Genomic DNA, 14540 nt, shown 5'->3' with positions numbered 1-14540 from the left:
CTGTCACTTGTTGGCAGAGGGGAAGTACATGCTGAACTAGTTTCAAGCATATACCAGCCAGGGGGGAAATGGATTACCAGCAAATGGTGTAAATCTACATCCCCATCTGCCCACAAAAAAGAGAGTGCAACTGACAAGGCTGTTGAAAGCGCTAGACTATTGCGTTTGTACAGATCTGGCAAGGCTGACGGAATACAGAGGTTTTCCTGGTCACCATTTGCAGGTTTCTTTAACGTCATGCAGTATCTTCATAGCTTTCTTCTACAATACCAACAAGCACTTGTCAACAAGAGGCTTCGTATCTCTAAAAGTTAGCTGCAGTCAAGTCCCATTGATTTCAAATGTTAGTTCACACGTGATTCTTCTGATGTGTGAAGAATGGTCATATTTAGCATGTTCACTGACACATTGCGTTGGATCCGAGTTAAGTCAGGCCCCTGCACTATACACATTAAAGCAGCAATGTACTGCTTTAAACAGTCGTGAGGAAGAATCCTGTGAACTGCAGCTCCTCAAGGGTCCTGACAGTAGTTAGGAGACCCCTATTCCCCTCATAGAGTTGCAATTCCCAGAATCATGGCAATGGCAGACTTTGGTAATCTTCGGTAATATGGTGCCCTGAGCGAGGCCAAATCTGGCACCCCAAAATGGATCTTCTCAGTTATGGATCTTCTCAATTTTGTGCCCCCTCAACGTGGTGCCCTGTGGGGGGGGGAACCACCCTCACCGCCCTAAATCCAGCAATGTTCCTTGGGAAGAGGGATTGATCACTCTGAGCACTGTAGCTCTTTGAAGGCAACAAGGACCTCCTAACTCCTCTCCAAACCCTTAACAAACCGCAGATCTCGGGATTCTTTGGGGGAAGCCATGACTAACATTTCCCATTGGTTCCACTGCAACCTAACTAAGCTGAACTTAGTATTTACGTGAGAAGAGGTTTAGCTCACATATTTAGATGTCAGTCAGAAAGTGTGCAGTAAGCAATGTGTGTACATGTATAAGCACTCTGCACGTACATCCTGTGTACATATGTAAACCAACCAATGCTGTGACTCGTGTGGGCCGGATTGTGCTCTCAGCCGCTCTACCTTATCAATACATAGCTTCTGGGACCGCAAACAGGTACCACTTGCTTCTTTAAAAAAAAGAAAAATCTTCAGTGACTATGAGGGCTAAATGCTTTCTTCAATTCAACAATTCTAAAGGAAACCACTGAAGGGGGGAAGAGATTACTTTGGTTTGTCCAGGAGGCATGTGCATAAAAACTGGTGCAACACTTTCAGAACAAGCAAGCATGGATCTGTGCCTGAACTGAGGAGTCTGGCGTGAGGCATGCAGCTTGCAGGTTTCTTTAAAAAGAGGGTCAGAGAGTCCCAAACTCAGTGTGAAGCAACACAGAAATAAATCACAGTTGCACCGAGATCCGAAGCGAAGGGGAGGAGAAAGAGGGGGCAAGACTCAGTCTCCACAAAAGGCTGCCAGCTAAGTTCAGCTCTCCCATCTTTTCTTTAGTCATCACTCTTTTTTGTTTTTGTTTTTAACGATGACGTTTAGGAAACAGAGAAGCCCATTAGGCCACAAACAACTTGTTTGTGTTCAAGGAAGGCAGCAGAAGGATGGCTCTCTCGCCACCCAACTTGGCTTCCGAGATTTTCATCATGCTAAAGAGATGGGGGGGGGGAGAGACTGTCAACATAGATCAGCAAACGTTTCGCCTCAGTAATTCTTTACAGAAAAAAAGCAACCACCACCACCTCCCGGCCAGCACACTCTGCTTAGGAAGGCAATGCAATTCCACAGAGATATTAGGAAAACAGGCTGAAAATGCAAGGAATTGGGTGGGGGAAGGTATACCCAGTATCAAGCACAAAACACAGCCTCTTGATCAACTTTGTCCTTTGCCACACAAAAAGGAGAGAGAAGAGGGGAAGCAGCATTCATTAACTTTTTACAAATGCTTCGATCCAGAGTTATTGCACTGGAGGGAGAGAGTACAAAACTGAAGTTAACAGGAAGGGGGGGTGCAATACTATAATAACCTCTAAATCCCTTATTTTAATAAGGGGGAGTTCCAGTCTGAGGAGGTTTCCCACTGCATCTCTGACTGAGTTGCCAGCTCTGTGTTTTTTTCCTTGATCACACATATATGTCATTTATTGTAATTAAAAGAATTCACATGCATCTCAAAGTGACTTACAAACCTTTGAAGTACTCATTTTATTTTAAAACACAGGATGGAAACACTTGGAAACAAAAACCTTGGAGCAGTGGTTCTCAAACTTTTTTTCCATGCGCCACACTTTCAGAATATTTGCTCGTGCCACACTGAGTTTTTTATTGATAAGAAATACATTGGAACACAGAAGCAACTCCTAGCAGTGCTTGATTTATAACATATAACACAACTACTTTGTAATATGATCATGGGACATCCAGAAAGTAAAAAAAAAAATGCAGCTACATAAGACCAAGAATCATTCCCAAAATATAATTATGAATGAGCCCCTTACCTACATACCTTAAGTCTGTATACAAACTCAATGAGAGACATTAGCTTGCTTTTGCCAGGTAATCTCCTTTATTTTATGTTTGATTTGAGACAAACAAACTCTCATCTCCTCATCAACACAAAGAATCCTTTCCCTTTTCTGACCTTTCGGATTTGTCACAGTTAAAAATCCCTGTTCACAACAATCTGTGGTGGAGAACTGTAGAAGACTAGGCAATACTCTTGAAGAAAAGCGTGGATACTGGTTCTGCCTGTATACCCCAAAGAAATTGTTTTGATCCTATACTATACTACCCTGAAATGTTTACGTTTCCTTGGTTGTACTTGAATCTTCCTGCCACACTTGCTCTGCCCTCCTGCCATGCCAGTGTGGCGCACCGCACCCTTTGAGAACCACTGCCTTAGAGCAATGCTCACAGGGCAAAGGCCTCGCAACCATCTTCCGCCCAAAAGCTCAGGGCGACATCCATGGTTCTCCCACACTTACTCACATCGGCCCCGCAAGGTGGGCTTCAAAGAGATATTGGCCCAGTGCTGAGAAATGAGCTTCACACCTGTGTCCAGGTAGGAGCCTGGCTCTCCCTCCCACACTCTTAACCGCTATCCCAAGTCAGAAACACACCTGGAAGCAGCACACCTCCAGGAGCCTCCTTTGAAGACAAGCTTCCTTATGTTTGTTTATTTAACAAAATCTATATATGCTTGATTGGTCTGACTCACTCTAAGGCAGCTTCCTATGTTCTCTGCCCAGGTGCTGATTTACACAAAGATGTGCAAGGCATCGCTACATTTTTTGAGGGAGGAAAGGGCCATAGCTCAGCTGCAGGGACTTTCTGCATGCAAGGCAATCTCCAGGTTGGGAAGGAATCCTGTCTAAAACACTGCAGAGCTGCTGCCAGTCAGTGTAGACAGTACTGAGCTAGATGAACCAAATGGTCTAAAACTCATGGGTAGGCAAAACAAGGCCTGGGGGCCAGATCCGGTCCAATCGCCTTCTAAATCTGGCCCGCAGACGATCTGGGAATCAGCTTGTTTTTACATGAGTAGAATGTGTGCTTTTATTTAAAATGAATCTCTGGGTTATTTGTGGGGCATTGGAATTCGTTCATTTTCCTCCCCAAAATATATATAGTCTGGCCCCCCACAAGGTCTGAAGGACAGTGGACTGGCCCCCTGCTGAAAAAGTTTGCTGACCCCTGGTAACTCAAAAGAAGGCTGATTCCAATGTACCTATAGAGCAGGGTCCTAGGGCAGGCTTTCTCTATGGTAGCTTCACGCCAACAGAATGACCTCCCCTCCGAGGTGTGCCTCACCACAACTTTGCTTTTCTTCCAGCAACAGGTGGAGATGGGCCTCTTTGTCCAGGATTTTATGGTGAATTGACACAGAGACACACACCAGATAGAAATCGCTTTCCTTTGCTTTTGCCAGCAGGGGTTCCATTGATTTCTAACTTAGTTACAGAATTTGTTGTTTCGCTCCGATGGTCATCTAGCCCAACCCCCTGAAATGCAGGAATCTCAGCTAGATCACAAGAGCCTTAGTTTTTGATGCTTATCTTGCTTACAACTCCTGTAAGTTGTAACCCACAACTCCGAGATCACACAGCAACATCTGGAGGGCCCAAGGTTCCCCACAGCTGCTATATCGAAATAAATAATAATATGTCCAGTAGCACCTTAAGGTAAAGGTAAAGGGACCCCTGACCATTAGGTCCAGTCGTAACCGACTCTGGGGTTGCGCGCTCATCTCGCATTATTGGCCGAGGGAGCCGGTGTATAGCTTCCAGGTCATGTGGCCAGCATGACAAAGCCACTTCTGGTGAACCAGAGCAGCACATGGAAACGCCGTTTACCTTCCCGCTGTAGCGGTTCCTATTTATCTACTCGCATTTTGACGTGCTTTCGAACTGCTAGGTTGGCAGGAGCTGGGACCAAGCAACGGGAGCTCACCCCGTCACAGGGATTCGAACCGCCGACCTTCTGATCAGCAAGCCCTAGGCTCAGTGGTTTAACCACAGCGCCACCTGGGTCCCTTAGAGACCAACTAAGCAATATATTTTGATGTGTGTTTTGGGGTTGTTTGCTTTCTGTCCAAGAACCTTTAGGTAAAGAGCAGATTATGCAGAGGAGAGGGAAAGAGAAGGGAGACAAACTTATCTGGAAAACGTTTCAGACACAGAGCGCCTTGTGGTTCCCCGAGATTTTTGTGAACCTTTACAATAAATGCAGTGGAAGTCCTTCTTCCATTGCCACAGGCTCGATATCATCTTTGCCCTCAATGCATGCACATACAAAATACTCACACTGCATCAAAGTCACAGGCATGCACAGACACACACCCTCCCAAGGACCAAAACCACAATGATCAAAGCCTGCACACAAGCAACACTAAAAGCCATTCATCTCTCTTGGACCCCAGGATGAAAAGATACAAACAGGTGCAGCCCTGAAGCTACAGAAGAGCAAAACAAGGTTTAGCCTCCCCGGTGGGCAAGATCAATGGTCTATCAAGCTGAGAGTTTTCCAGGCTTCTGATAGTGGCTCAGTGTGGGGTAGGGGTTTCCTAAATTCTAAAAAAGAAAGGGGGATGTGCAGTGCTTTTACATGCTCTCAAAATTTGGCTGTAAGAGACAACAGAGGTGCACATTCCCCCCTTTTTTTGTCAACAAAAAAGGTTTGCTTCTGTTGTAAGAACACTTCTCCAGAAGATAAAAGTGCCTTATACTAACTACTCTGACCATAGCTGCCAAGTTTTCCCTTTTCTCGCGAGGAAGCCTATTCAGCATAAGGGAAAATCCCTTTAAAAAAGGGATAACTTGGCAGCTATGACTCTGACTGACAGAAGCTCTCCAGAGTGCCAGGCAGATGGCCTTCCCTATCACCTGATATTCAAGCCTTTATATATATATTTAAAAAAGACATTACATGACAGGGATTGAACCTGTGACCTTCTGCATGCAAAGCACATGCTCTGCCGTTGAGCTATCTGCCTGCTGCATCATGTAATGTTGTGGCAAAGCAGGGAGACAAGGACACACTAATCCCCAATTAAATCAAACCAATAATCCCAGATCCCTTGCAGACAACCAGTTTATTGAGCATTTGTTTGCAGGGAGGTTAGGCAATGTCGCCTATTTATTGAACATTCATTTTGATTTGTTAGCAGGGAGGTTAGCCTGATGTTGCATCAAGCTAAAGTTATCCCACAGTGTTCCTTCACCACTTTGTTTATTCAAAAAAAAAGCTGTTGGGGAGCAGGTTCCAAACCAACTTTGATTCTGTTTTCTGGAGCCTCATTTTGCCACTCTGTGGCTGAATCCCAACAGAAAATAGCTACGGTATAGTCTTCAAGCGCCCCTTGCGTAGACAAAGCCAGCACAATTTCTATACCAAAATCCATGCAGCTCCAATCCTCTCTTTTAGAAATATCCTTCGCTAAGAAAATCAGGGTGTAAAAACTGTTGGTATCAGTTTGACTATACAAAGTAAAGGAAAAGCAATAATGATATTTTTAAAAAAGCAGCAATGGTTGAATATGTCAATATCAGATTTCCTCAATTTCTTTATTTTCTAATCTTCAATTCAGTTCTTCTCATTTTCTACATTAGTTTGCAATCTATTTTTCTTTCAAGCCCTCATGAAAAACTTGATTGATTAGTGCAAATTCATCCTAATATATGCATTTTTATATGCAGATTTGCCCAGTGTACACATTTTTGCAAAGAAATTATGCCTGATAAATGCACATTTCCATTATTTTCATTAATACACACATTTATAGACAGGATTTTATGGATTTTGTACACATTACTTAGCTGGAGAAGTGCGCTGAAAAAGTCAGAGAAGGGTGAGTTTTTATTGTTTCAGAAATTGCAAATTAAATTTTTCTTCTAGACACAAACTAAATCAGATTTCGCCTCCATCCTTATTTGAAAAGACCAAAACAAAACCCTAAAATAGCCTCCCTGCTCTGCAAAGAAACTCAGCGAAACGCAAAAACTCTCACATGCCAAACTCAAATAACAGTCATTGCATTGAAAGATGTCATTGTAAACTCCCGTCCTTTGGGAATCATCACCCACAACCTACTGAACACTGAACACAGTGGTGAAGCTGTGCATTACAACCGAGAGGGACTTGAAGAAGTGTATACACAAGCAAACCTGAACAATCACTTTGTGGATGGAGGGGTTTGCAGAGAAAGCGTCGTGAACAGGGAATGCACACTTCTGCCCTTGTGCCCTGCCATTCCTGTTGGAAATTTGCAAGCATAGAGCAGGCCCAGTTCAGAGAAGGCAGCAACAGAGGTGGCCCGTCATGCAGCCTTGGGGTAAAGAGAAAGGAGACAGTATTTTCCCTTGCTGGGAAGTCTTCGTATTTCTTTACCTCCACCCCAGAGAAGTTCCCAGACTTCCTAGCCATTCTGCAGCACAGTTCAGGGACCTCGCTGGGCGCTTAGGATTATGTTTTACTAATCTGAGCCATTGGCTTAACCACAGCACTCACCCCATCCCCACACCAATCCGAGTCCATTTGCAGCTTGGATGTGCATTTACTAGGAAACCATCTCTGCTCCGATCCACAGGACACGCATCCGAGGAAATGGGCACAGGATTTCCGCTGTAACTGAACAGAAGAATAAACCTGCAGCTGCACTTGTGGGCTGCGGCTCAGTGGTACAGCATCTAGGTCAGGCATCCCCAAACTTTGGCCCTCCAGATGTTTTGGGCTACAATTCCCATCTTCCCTGACAACTGGTCCTGTTAGCTAGGGATCGTGGGAATTGTAGGCCAAAACATCTGGAGGGCCGCAGTTTGGGGATGCCTGATCTAGGTCCTAAGGTCAATCCCCACATAGGGGCGGGAATGTCCCCTGCCTGAAACCGCAGAGTATTGTCCAGGACAAGACTGGACTGGGTCGCCAATGGTCTGACTCCATATAAGGGAAATTCCTGTCATCAGAAAAAACTTTGGCAGTAAGAACTGTTCAACCTTGGAAGCTGATGGACTCTCCTTCATTGGAGGTTTTTAAGCCGAGTTTGGATGGATCTCTCATAGATGCTTTAGTTGAGATTCCTGCATAGCAGAGGGTTGGACTAGAGGACCCTTGGGCTCCCTTCCAACCCTACAATTCTAAGATTATTTCATATTCACCTCTGATTGCTTCTCCCTTCCTTCCTTCCTTTGAATTTGAATTTGGATTTGGATTGCAAGGCCGAGAGGCAGGCATCGGCCTTTAGTTATGTCACCCCGAGTGGCTGGGGCAAACCCAGCCAGACGGTTGGGTTACAAATAATAAAATTGTTGCTGCTGTTACTTTGTGAACATTCATGTTCATAATATCAGAGAACCACAGAACTGGAGAGTTGGGTATATCTACACGCACACATGCATGAATAAAGATGGATGGATGTGTGCCTCTGCAAACATTCTTCATGGGTAAGAAAAGGTTAACACATCTCCAAGACCTGCCAATAAGACCGCTCTCCTGACTAGGAAATGAGTCCTACTGAACTCAATGGAGTTTACTTCTGAGTGAACATGTTTGGGATAAGGCTGCCAATCAGGCATGCAGACCCTTAAGGCCAGAGTCAGCTTGCATAGCTCAGGATATTGTCCCCCAGGGTCAGCTGTCCCCAGCTGTAAAATGGGAACAGGTATCGCAAATCAAGACTTGCAAGGGTTACTCTCCTGCGCATGTCACTGAAACCAGGAGAGGTTTGCTTCTGAGCAAACAGGGTCAAGACCAGCGCCGTATAAAAAAAAGTCACTGGAAAAGATGGTGAGTATCAAAATAGTCTGACTACTCCTTCCTTGCCCTAACTCTATTCTCGGTGTGGTTTTTCTTCTTCTTCTTTAATCAAATCAGTGTGATTTAAAGGGGGCAATTTAGAACAAGGTTGCTACCATACACAGGAAGTCGCCTAATGCCAAGTCAGAATACTGGTCCATCTAGTTCAGCATCGTCTACACTGGCCAACAGCAGCTCTCCCAGGGTTTTGGGCAGGGTCTCTTTCAGCCCTGTCTGGAGATTCCATTGACTGAACCTGGGACCTTCATCATGCAAAGCTACAAGCCCTAGACTGGAGCATTTCTCGAAACCCAGGCTCAAACCAGGGACCTTTATGTCTTCAGCCTAACCCTCTCCCAGCTGAGCTTTTTTGGCAGATGACACCTTCTCCCCTGCACTTTTAAGAGCAGCCTGCCAGGGAAGACAAAACTCTAGTCTGAAGCAGAACTCAGTGCACATAGGCTAGCTTTGTTTCCAAAAACAGCAGCCAGAGATGGGGAGAGCTTCACCTGTTGAATTTCTGCTTTGCCATGTACGGGGGAGGTGGGAGTGGCACCCTTAATTGCCGGAGATATGAGATGAAGCTAAGGCAGCAATTTTCACACGTGTGGGTGGGAAGGAAGAGACAGACAGACAGATGACAACTGGGGAGCTAGCTGAGCATGGAAGCATTCACCTTTCCGCTCTGCCCACTGCCCTTAGGCAAGAGAGCTTCTCATCGCCTCAGTCTACCATGTGTGATAGGAGGATAATAAAATTGACCCAACTTACAGGAGTTGTAAGCAAGATAAGCATCAAAAACTAAGGCTCTTGTGATCTAGCTGAGATTCCTGCATTGCTGGGGGTTGGACTAGATGACCCCCAGGATCCCTTCCAACTCTACAATCCTAGCATTCTATTATAGCTGCATCGTGGCATCGCATTCTGTAGAGAGCGGGGTGTATCCAAGGCTAGCCGTACTAAATCCATAGACATTAATGGACATGACTAACTTGGGTCCATTCATTTCACTGGGTCTACTTTGAGCAGAACTGAAATTGGCTGGGACCCCATTGTCTATTCCTGTATCACAAGGCTCTGACCTAGACGCGAGTTTCAGACCTATGCTATATGAGAGGGAAAGAGCATCTTTAGCATGTACAGAGTGCATGCCCTCCTCTCACCAAAGGCAGCCAATTATATACCCACGCGGATTTACAGTAGTTTGCTGGTTTGTGGAGAGTTTTTGGCATGCGTCTCACCTTTAAAAAGAAAAACACATGTACATCATCCAGTTCACTCCAAGGCATTATAAAATAAAACTTTAAAAGCCACAGACAATTACTCTGGAAGGCAAAAAAATACACTCCATTTTTGCAAAGTGCATTTTGCAGGTGGGGAGATGATGACTAATGACTCCAAGAGGCAGGCACACACACACACACACACACACCCCTTTCTATTGCGTTCAGCTTTGCCTGCAAATGAAAAAAAAGACTTCTGTAAAATAAAAAATAAAAATGAACTTTCAGATTAAGAGTCAAACTTTTTGCGTCTTACCTGTGCAGAGAAGGGCCCCGAGAGCCAACAGCAGAAAAAGGCCTTTGGAAAGCGTCGCTCCATGCCCAGGAGAAGTCATGGTGAGGGCTTAGAAAAGGCAGGCAAGCAGTTGAGAGAAAAAGCTGCGCGAAAGCAAAACTCCTCCCAAAAAAAAAAAAAACCCACCGCCACACCTGCAGGTCTTCCTGGTTGCGGGGCGGGGGGGAACCAATAAATATTTTATTTTATTTTATTTAAACCGTATTTCAGATTTGGGCTCTTTTTCAACCGGCAGGCATTTCTGGAGTCCTCCTTCCAACCTGCTTGCAGTCCATATAATCCAAAAACTACCTGTGCTTTTTTAAAAGGGGGAAAAATGAGGGATTTGCTCAGCGGCTCCGAATCAAGAAAGCGATTTGAGGGAGCGCTCCCCCCCCCTTCACTCCTCGCTAGAAGAAGAAAAGTGGGGACGGGGGAGGAAACGTGGAAGGTGAAATTAAATCCCAAATGAGGCTTTCCCTTTACATAAATGAATAAAACCGTGAAAGCAGCAGCAGCAAAAAGAGAGAGATAAAAATAGACTTCGATCTTTTGCTCCGAAGAATCGGGGTCCCGGTCAGGTGCGCTCCTCCGCTTGCACCCCTAAAATTCAAGCTGTACCCCCTCCAGATCGCCTCCAAACATTTGGGGTTACTTCTGCTGCCGCCGCCGCCTCCTCCTCTTCCTCCGCCCTCCCCACCCCCCTAAAAAAACACAACACCACCCGGGCAGAGCTTTTCCTTACGGCTGCTCCGGAGCAGCTCGTTCTTGGCTGCAGCGGCGGCGGCGGTGGCGATCCGGATTGCCAAGCGCGCCGGGTCTTTAGCGCAGCTCGGCGCCGGCTGCTTTGCGGGGACTTTGCCCGATGCAACTGGTCGGATGGCTCCTCCATGCCTCTCCCATTTTCCACGCACAGGCGCCCCCACTCCACCCCCCCCAATTCCTCACCCCCTTTAAAAATACAATTAAATTAGACTTAGGGGGGTGGGAATAAATGCCGGGGAAAGGCGCTCACAGCTTGGCTGCTGGCTGACTCAAACTCCTCTCTCTTTTTCTCTCTCTCCTAAAAAGCCGGAGACGAGTGGGATGGCATGGGAAGGGGGGGAGGGGAAAGAGCTGCGATTGACAAACTATCTTAGCCAATCTCCTTGCCTGGGGGAGGACAGCCTGGAGAGATGGGGGGGGGAGATGAAGGCTTGCCTAGGCTGCCCCTCCCCCCTTCCCTAAACCGGTCTCACATTTATTTTATTTTATTTTATTTCAGCCCCACCCCACCCCTTTCCGGATGACAGAGATGAAAACAAAACGGAACCGGAGAGGAAATCGCAGGCAGAGAAGGGTTGCCGCTCCCGGTTTGCTCTGCGTGCGTCGTGTGAACGCGTGACGCGGTTCGTCCGCTGGCAAATAGAGCGAGCGCCGGCTGCTTGGCTTCCAGAGAGCGAAGCAGGCGGCCGCGGCTGATCGGCGCTGCAGGAGTTGGAATCGGGGAAAGGGCTGGCTGAGCTCCATTCGCTTCACCGGGTCTACTCTGAGTAGAATTTGCGTGCAAACTTGAAAGAAAGGAGTGGGAGCTTTCCAGAGGACAGTGTTTAGGACAGCTCTGAATCCTTGCTCTGTTTTGCTCAGGAGTGAGCTTGCACTGGGCACAGTGGGACAAGGGGGCTTGTGTGTATGGGAAGTTGGCGAGCAGGACATAAAGGAGGCAGGCTGGAAGTTGGAGGGAAAGCGCTGAGCCCTGAGTATCAGAGTCTGCAAAAGGTCTCTGTTGGATCCCCACCATCCCCCATCTCCCAGTCGGGCTGGGAGTGCCTTGAGGCCAAGGACCCTGGCTCAGTCCCACTATGTTGCAGGCTTATTCCCAGGGAAGGGTGCAGCCTCAGATCAGAGTCAAAGCTCCTTCTCTATGCACACGTCACTTTGGGAATTGAACACAGTGGGGTTTACTCCCAAGTAAGCAGGCATGGAAGTGTAACAGCAATTCTGCATCTTTAGGTCGTGCCACACAGGCGTCATTTTTTAAAGCCCCTATGAAAAGCCTTGCAAGGTGAGCAACTTGCAACTCCTGACCCAACCGGCTCTACCATTAGACAGAGTGAGGCAACTGCTTCAGGTAAAAGATGATTGGGAACAGCCACCCCAGTTATTCTCCTCTGCTGTATGGCACAGCTGTGCGTCCCCCAGGGATGCCTCGTTCCCATGAGAGTTCCTGTTCATTTCCTATTTATTTCGCATGCATTTTGTACCCCTTATCCAATGCTTTTCTCCTAGAAAAAAAGGTGCGGTACTCACAGTGAAGTTGTTACAGTAAGTGCCACATTTTAAACCAGGCTTCCTCAACCTGGGCCTTCCAGATGTTTTGAGACTACAATTCCCATCATCCCTGACCACTGGTCCTGCTAGCTAGGGATCATGGGAGTTGTAGGCCAAAAACATCTGGAGGGCCGAGGCTGAGGAAGCATGTTTTAAACCATTACTTTTCTTCTAGAAAAAAATGGTGCCGGTACCGCGTATCCTTGAGTGTCCCCAGAAGAAAAAAAGCACTGCCCTTATCTAAGTGATTCGCAAAACCTCAAGGACCACGTCTCCCCACAGGAACCTACCAAGACCCTGAGATCATCCTCTAAGGCCTTTTCTGCAGTGGCTCCCCGTTTGTGGAATAGTCTCCCCAGGGAGGCTCATTGGCATCAGGGAAAAACCTCCCTGTAGAACCAGGCCTTTGGCTATAAAACAGACAATGGAAACCAGTTTGTAGGAGGGGGCTGTTGGCTTTTGTTGTTGTTGTTGTGTATTTTGTGTTTCCATTTTGTATTTCTATGCTGTAAACAGCCCTGTGATCGTCGGATGAAGAGCAGTATATAAATTTAATTAATACATAAATATATAAGTGTGTGTTACACTCCCAACTACATGTGGATGAGATCACAGACTTAGTCACATTTTGGAGTGGGGTGGGGTGGAATTTAGGGCGGGGGCTAGGGCAACTATCAGCAATGGGCCCCGCTATGTCCCTAGCAGCTGGCCTGGCCCTGAGCAAAGGTCCCAGGCAGGGATGTTATAGCGGTACGAAAACAGAGAGATGGGGTGCAAGGCCCTAGCAGAGAGGCTTGAAAGTATGGGTTTTGTACAGGATCCAGGAGTGGGCAGGAAGCCAGTGTCAGGATTTAAGTTGGGGCATTGCATGACCGGAATTGCACAAGAGGTGAATTATCTTGGCTGCAGAATGCTGGAGAGAAGGTAGGCAGGCAGGTGTAATTATTGCCTCCGCCGTGCTGCTTTTAAAGAGAGATGGCCAAGCAGCAGCCATGGTTTTCCTTTTCTCCTTTTTCTTGGTTTCCCTGATACTGCTATTCCTGGAAATGCACAAAATGTCTTTGTGTACAAACCCTATTACCGTAGGTAAAACCCTTCTGTTTCAAAGCCTGCTTCTTGGGGCTACCTGAGTGAGAGCTCCATCCACCAGCCACTCTCCCCTTCATGTATCCTTAATATGATCAGCAGCCTGTCACTTTGCTGTGCCCCCCACCCACCCCACCACCCACCCCGGATCTCAAAGGCCTGGGTAGCGCACAGGACATTTGATGCAGTTCAGAACCCAGAGGGCCAAAACTGTTTGACATAGGATACACAGTGAAGTAGTATCCCATGGTTACTTCTACATTTTTAGATAAATAACATGTCTACTTCTCTTGTCACAATCGTATTTCCAGACCATAAAAGACAATGCAATACAAAATGAAAATGTGCAGTAGTTGTTTTTTAATTTGCAAATATAACAAGAAAAATGTTTTATAAAACATTTGCAGAGGACATTAATAAAAATATTGACTCAATCCCATTAATACAGGCATTCCGGTGGCCCAAATAGGTACCTAAATGAGATCAACAATTATGAATCATTAGCAGCGAGTGCCCAACGCTGCCCAGGAATTTGTGGAAACCAAAAAAATATTGTGAGTTATAAGTGGATAACGTAATTCGCGGTTTTTTGACATGTCAACGGCAAACGTCGGGTGAAGTCGCAACAAAATCACACTTTGGTCCAATGAGTTGAGTTCATATAAACAGAACTATAGCTAAAAATCCAAACACACACGAAGTAATGAATAGTCAAAATAAACTATCAGAAACCTTTAAAACATGCATCACACCACAGCATACGCCAAGGTGAACGGAAAGGTTTTTGAAAGGGCAATTTAGTGGCAAATTCAGAAGTGCTGGACCTCAGCGTGTCAGCTCTCATCAAAACAGACAGGTATTATATACCTAGAAAGAGTAGCAGCCCCACCACGATCCCAATTTATTAGGTTCAACAGACAGTATGTAGAATACTGAGCTGGCGAAGGGCTGTGTAGCAGTCACCATGTTGGCATTTGGTTTCACATTCCTGATCATCCATGTGGCAGGACGACTGCTGCTGCCGCCGCCGCCATTGGTGTAGAAAATTTTTAGGTCCAACAGCCACATTTCCTTCTGGGGGGCCACATGCCAATGTGGGGTGGGGGCCGTGGCAAAAGCGGGTGGATCAACAAATATAAAAGTTACCTTTGTACACAGAGTCCCAAACAAAGACATGCTCTCCTTCCCAGCATGTTTGCACTCGTGTCTCGGTGACGTCTATTCTGGCTTGGTCGTGTCCACAGAATCAAAGGCAGCAGGATCCCCAAGAACATGGTCTATGGGGA

The 14540-nt window shown here is 46.3% G+C and overlaps 1 protein-coding gene across 1 annotated transcript in view; it reads right to left on the bottom strand.

Moving 5' to 3' along the window:
* TMEM132B (transmembrane protein 132B) overlaps window positions 1–10039 on the bottom strand; it is a 344261-nt gene extending 334222 nt beyond the window's left edge. The window contains exon 1 of the mRNA XM_035099220.3: window positions 9841–10039. Coding sequence (XP_034955111.1) covers window positions 9841–9919 — 79 coding nt within the window. The 5' untranslated portion in view covers window positions 9920–10039. The remainder of the gene's footprint in view (window positions 1–9840) is intronic.
* Between the last annotated feature and the right edge of the window lie 4501 nt (window positions 10040–14540).

Source organism: Zootoca vivipara, chromosome 16, assembly GCF_965207765.1.
Source record: "Zootoca vivipara chromosome 16, rZooViv2.hap1.1, whole genome shotgun sequence".
Taxonomy (NCBI): Eukaryota; Metazoa; Chordata; class Lepidosauria; order Squamata; family Lacertidae; genus Zootoca; species Zootoca vivipara.
Note: the sequence above shows the minus strand (reverse complement) of the source record. Positions and strands in the feature narration are given on the sequence as shown.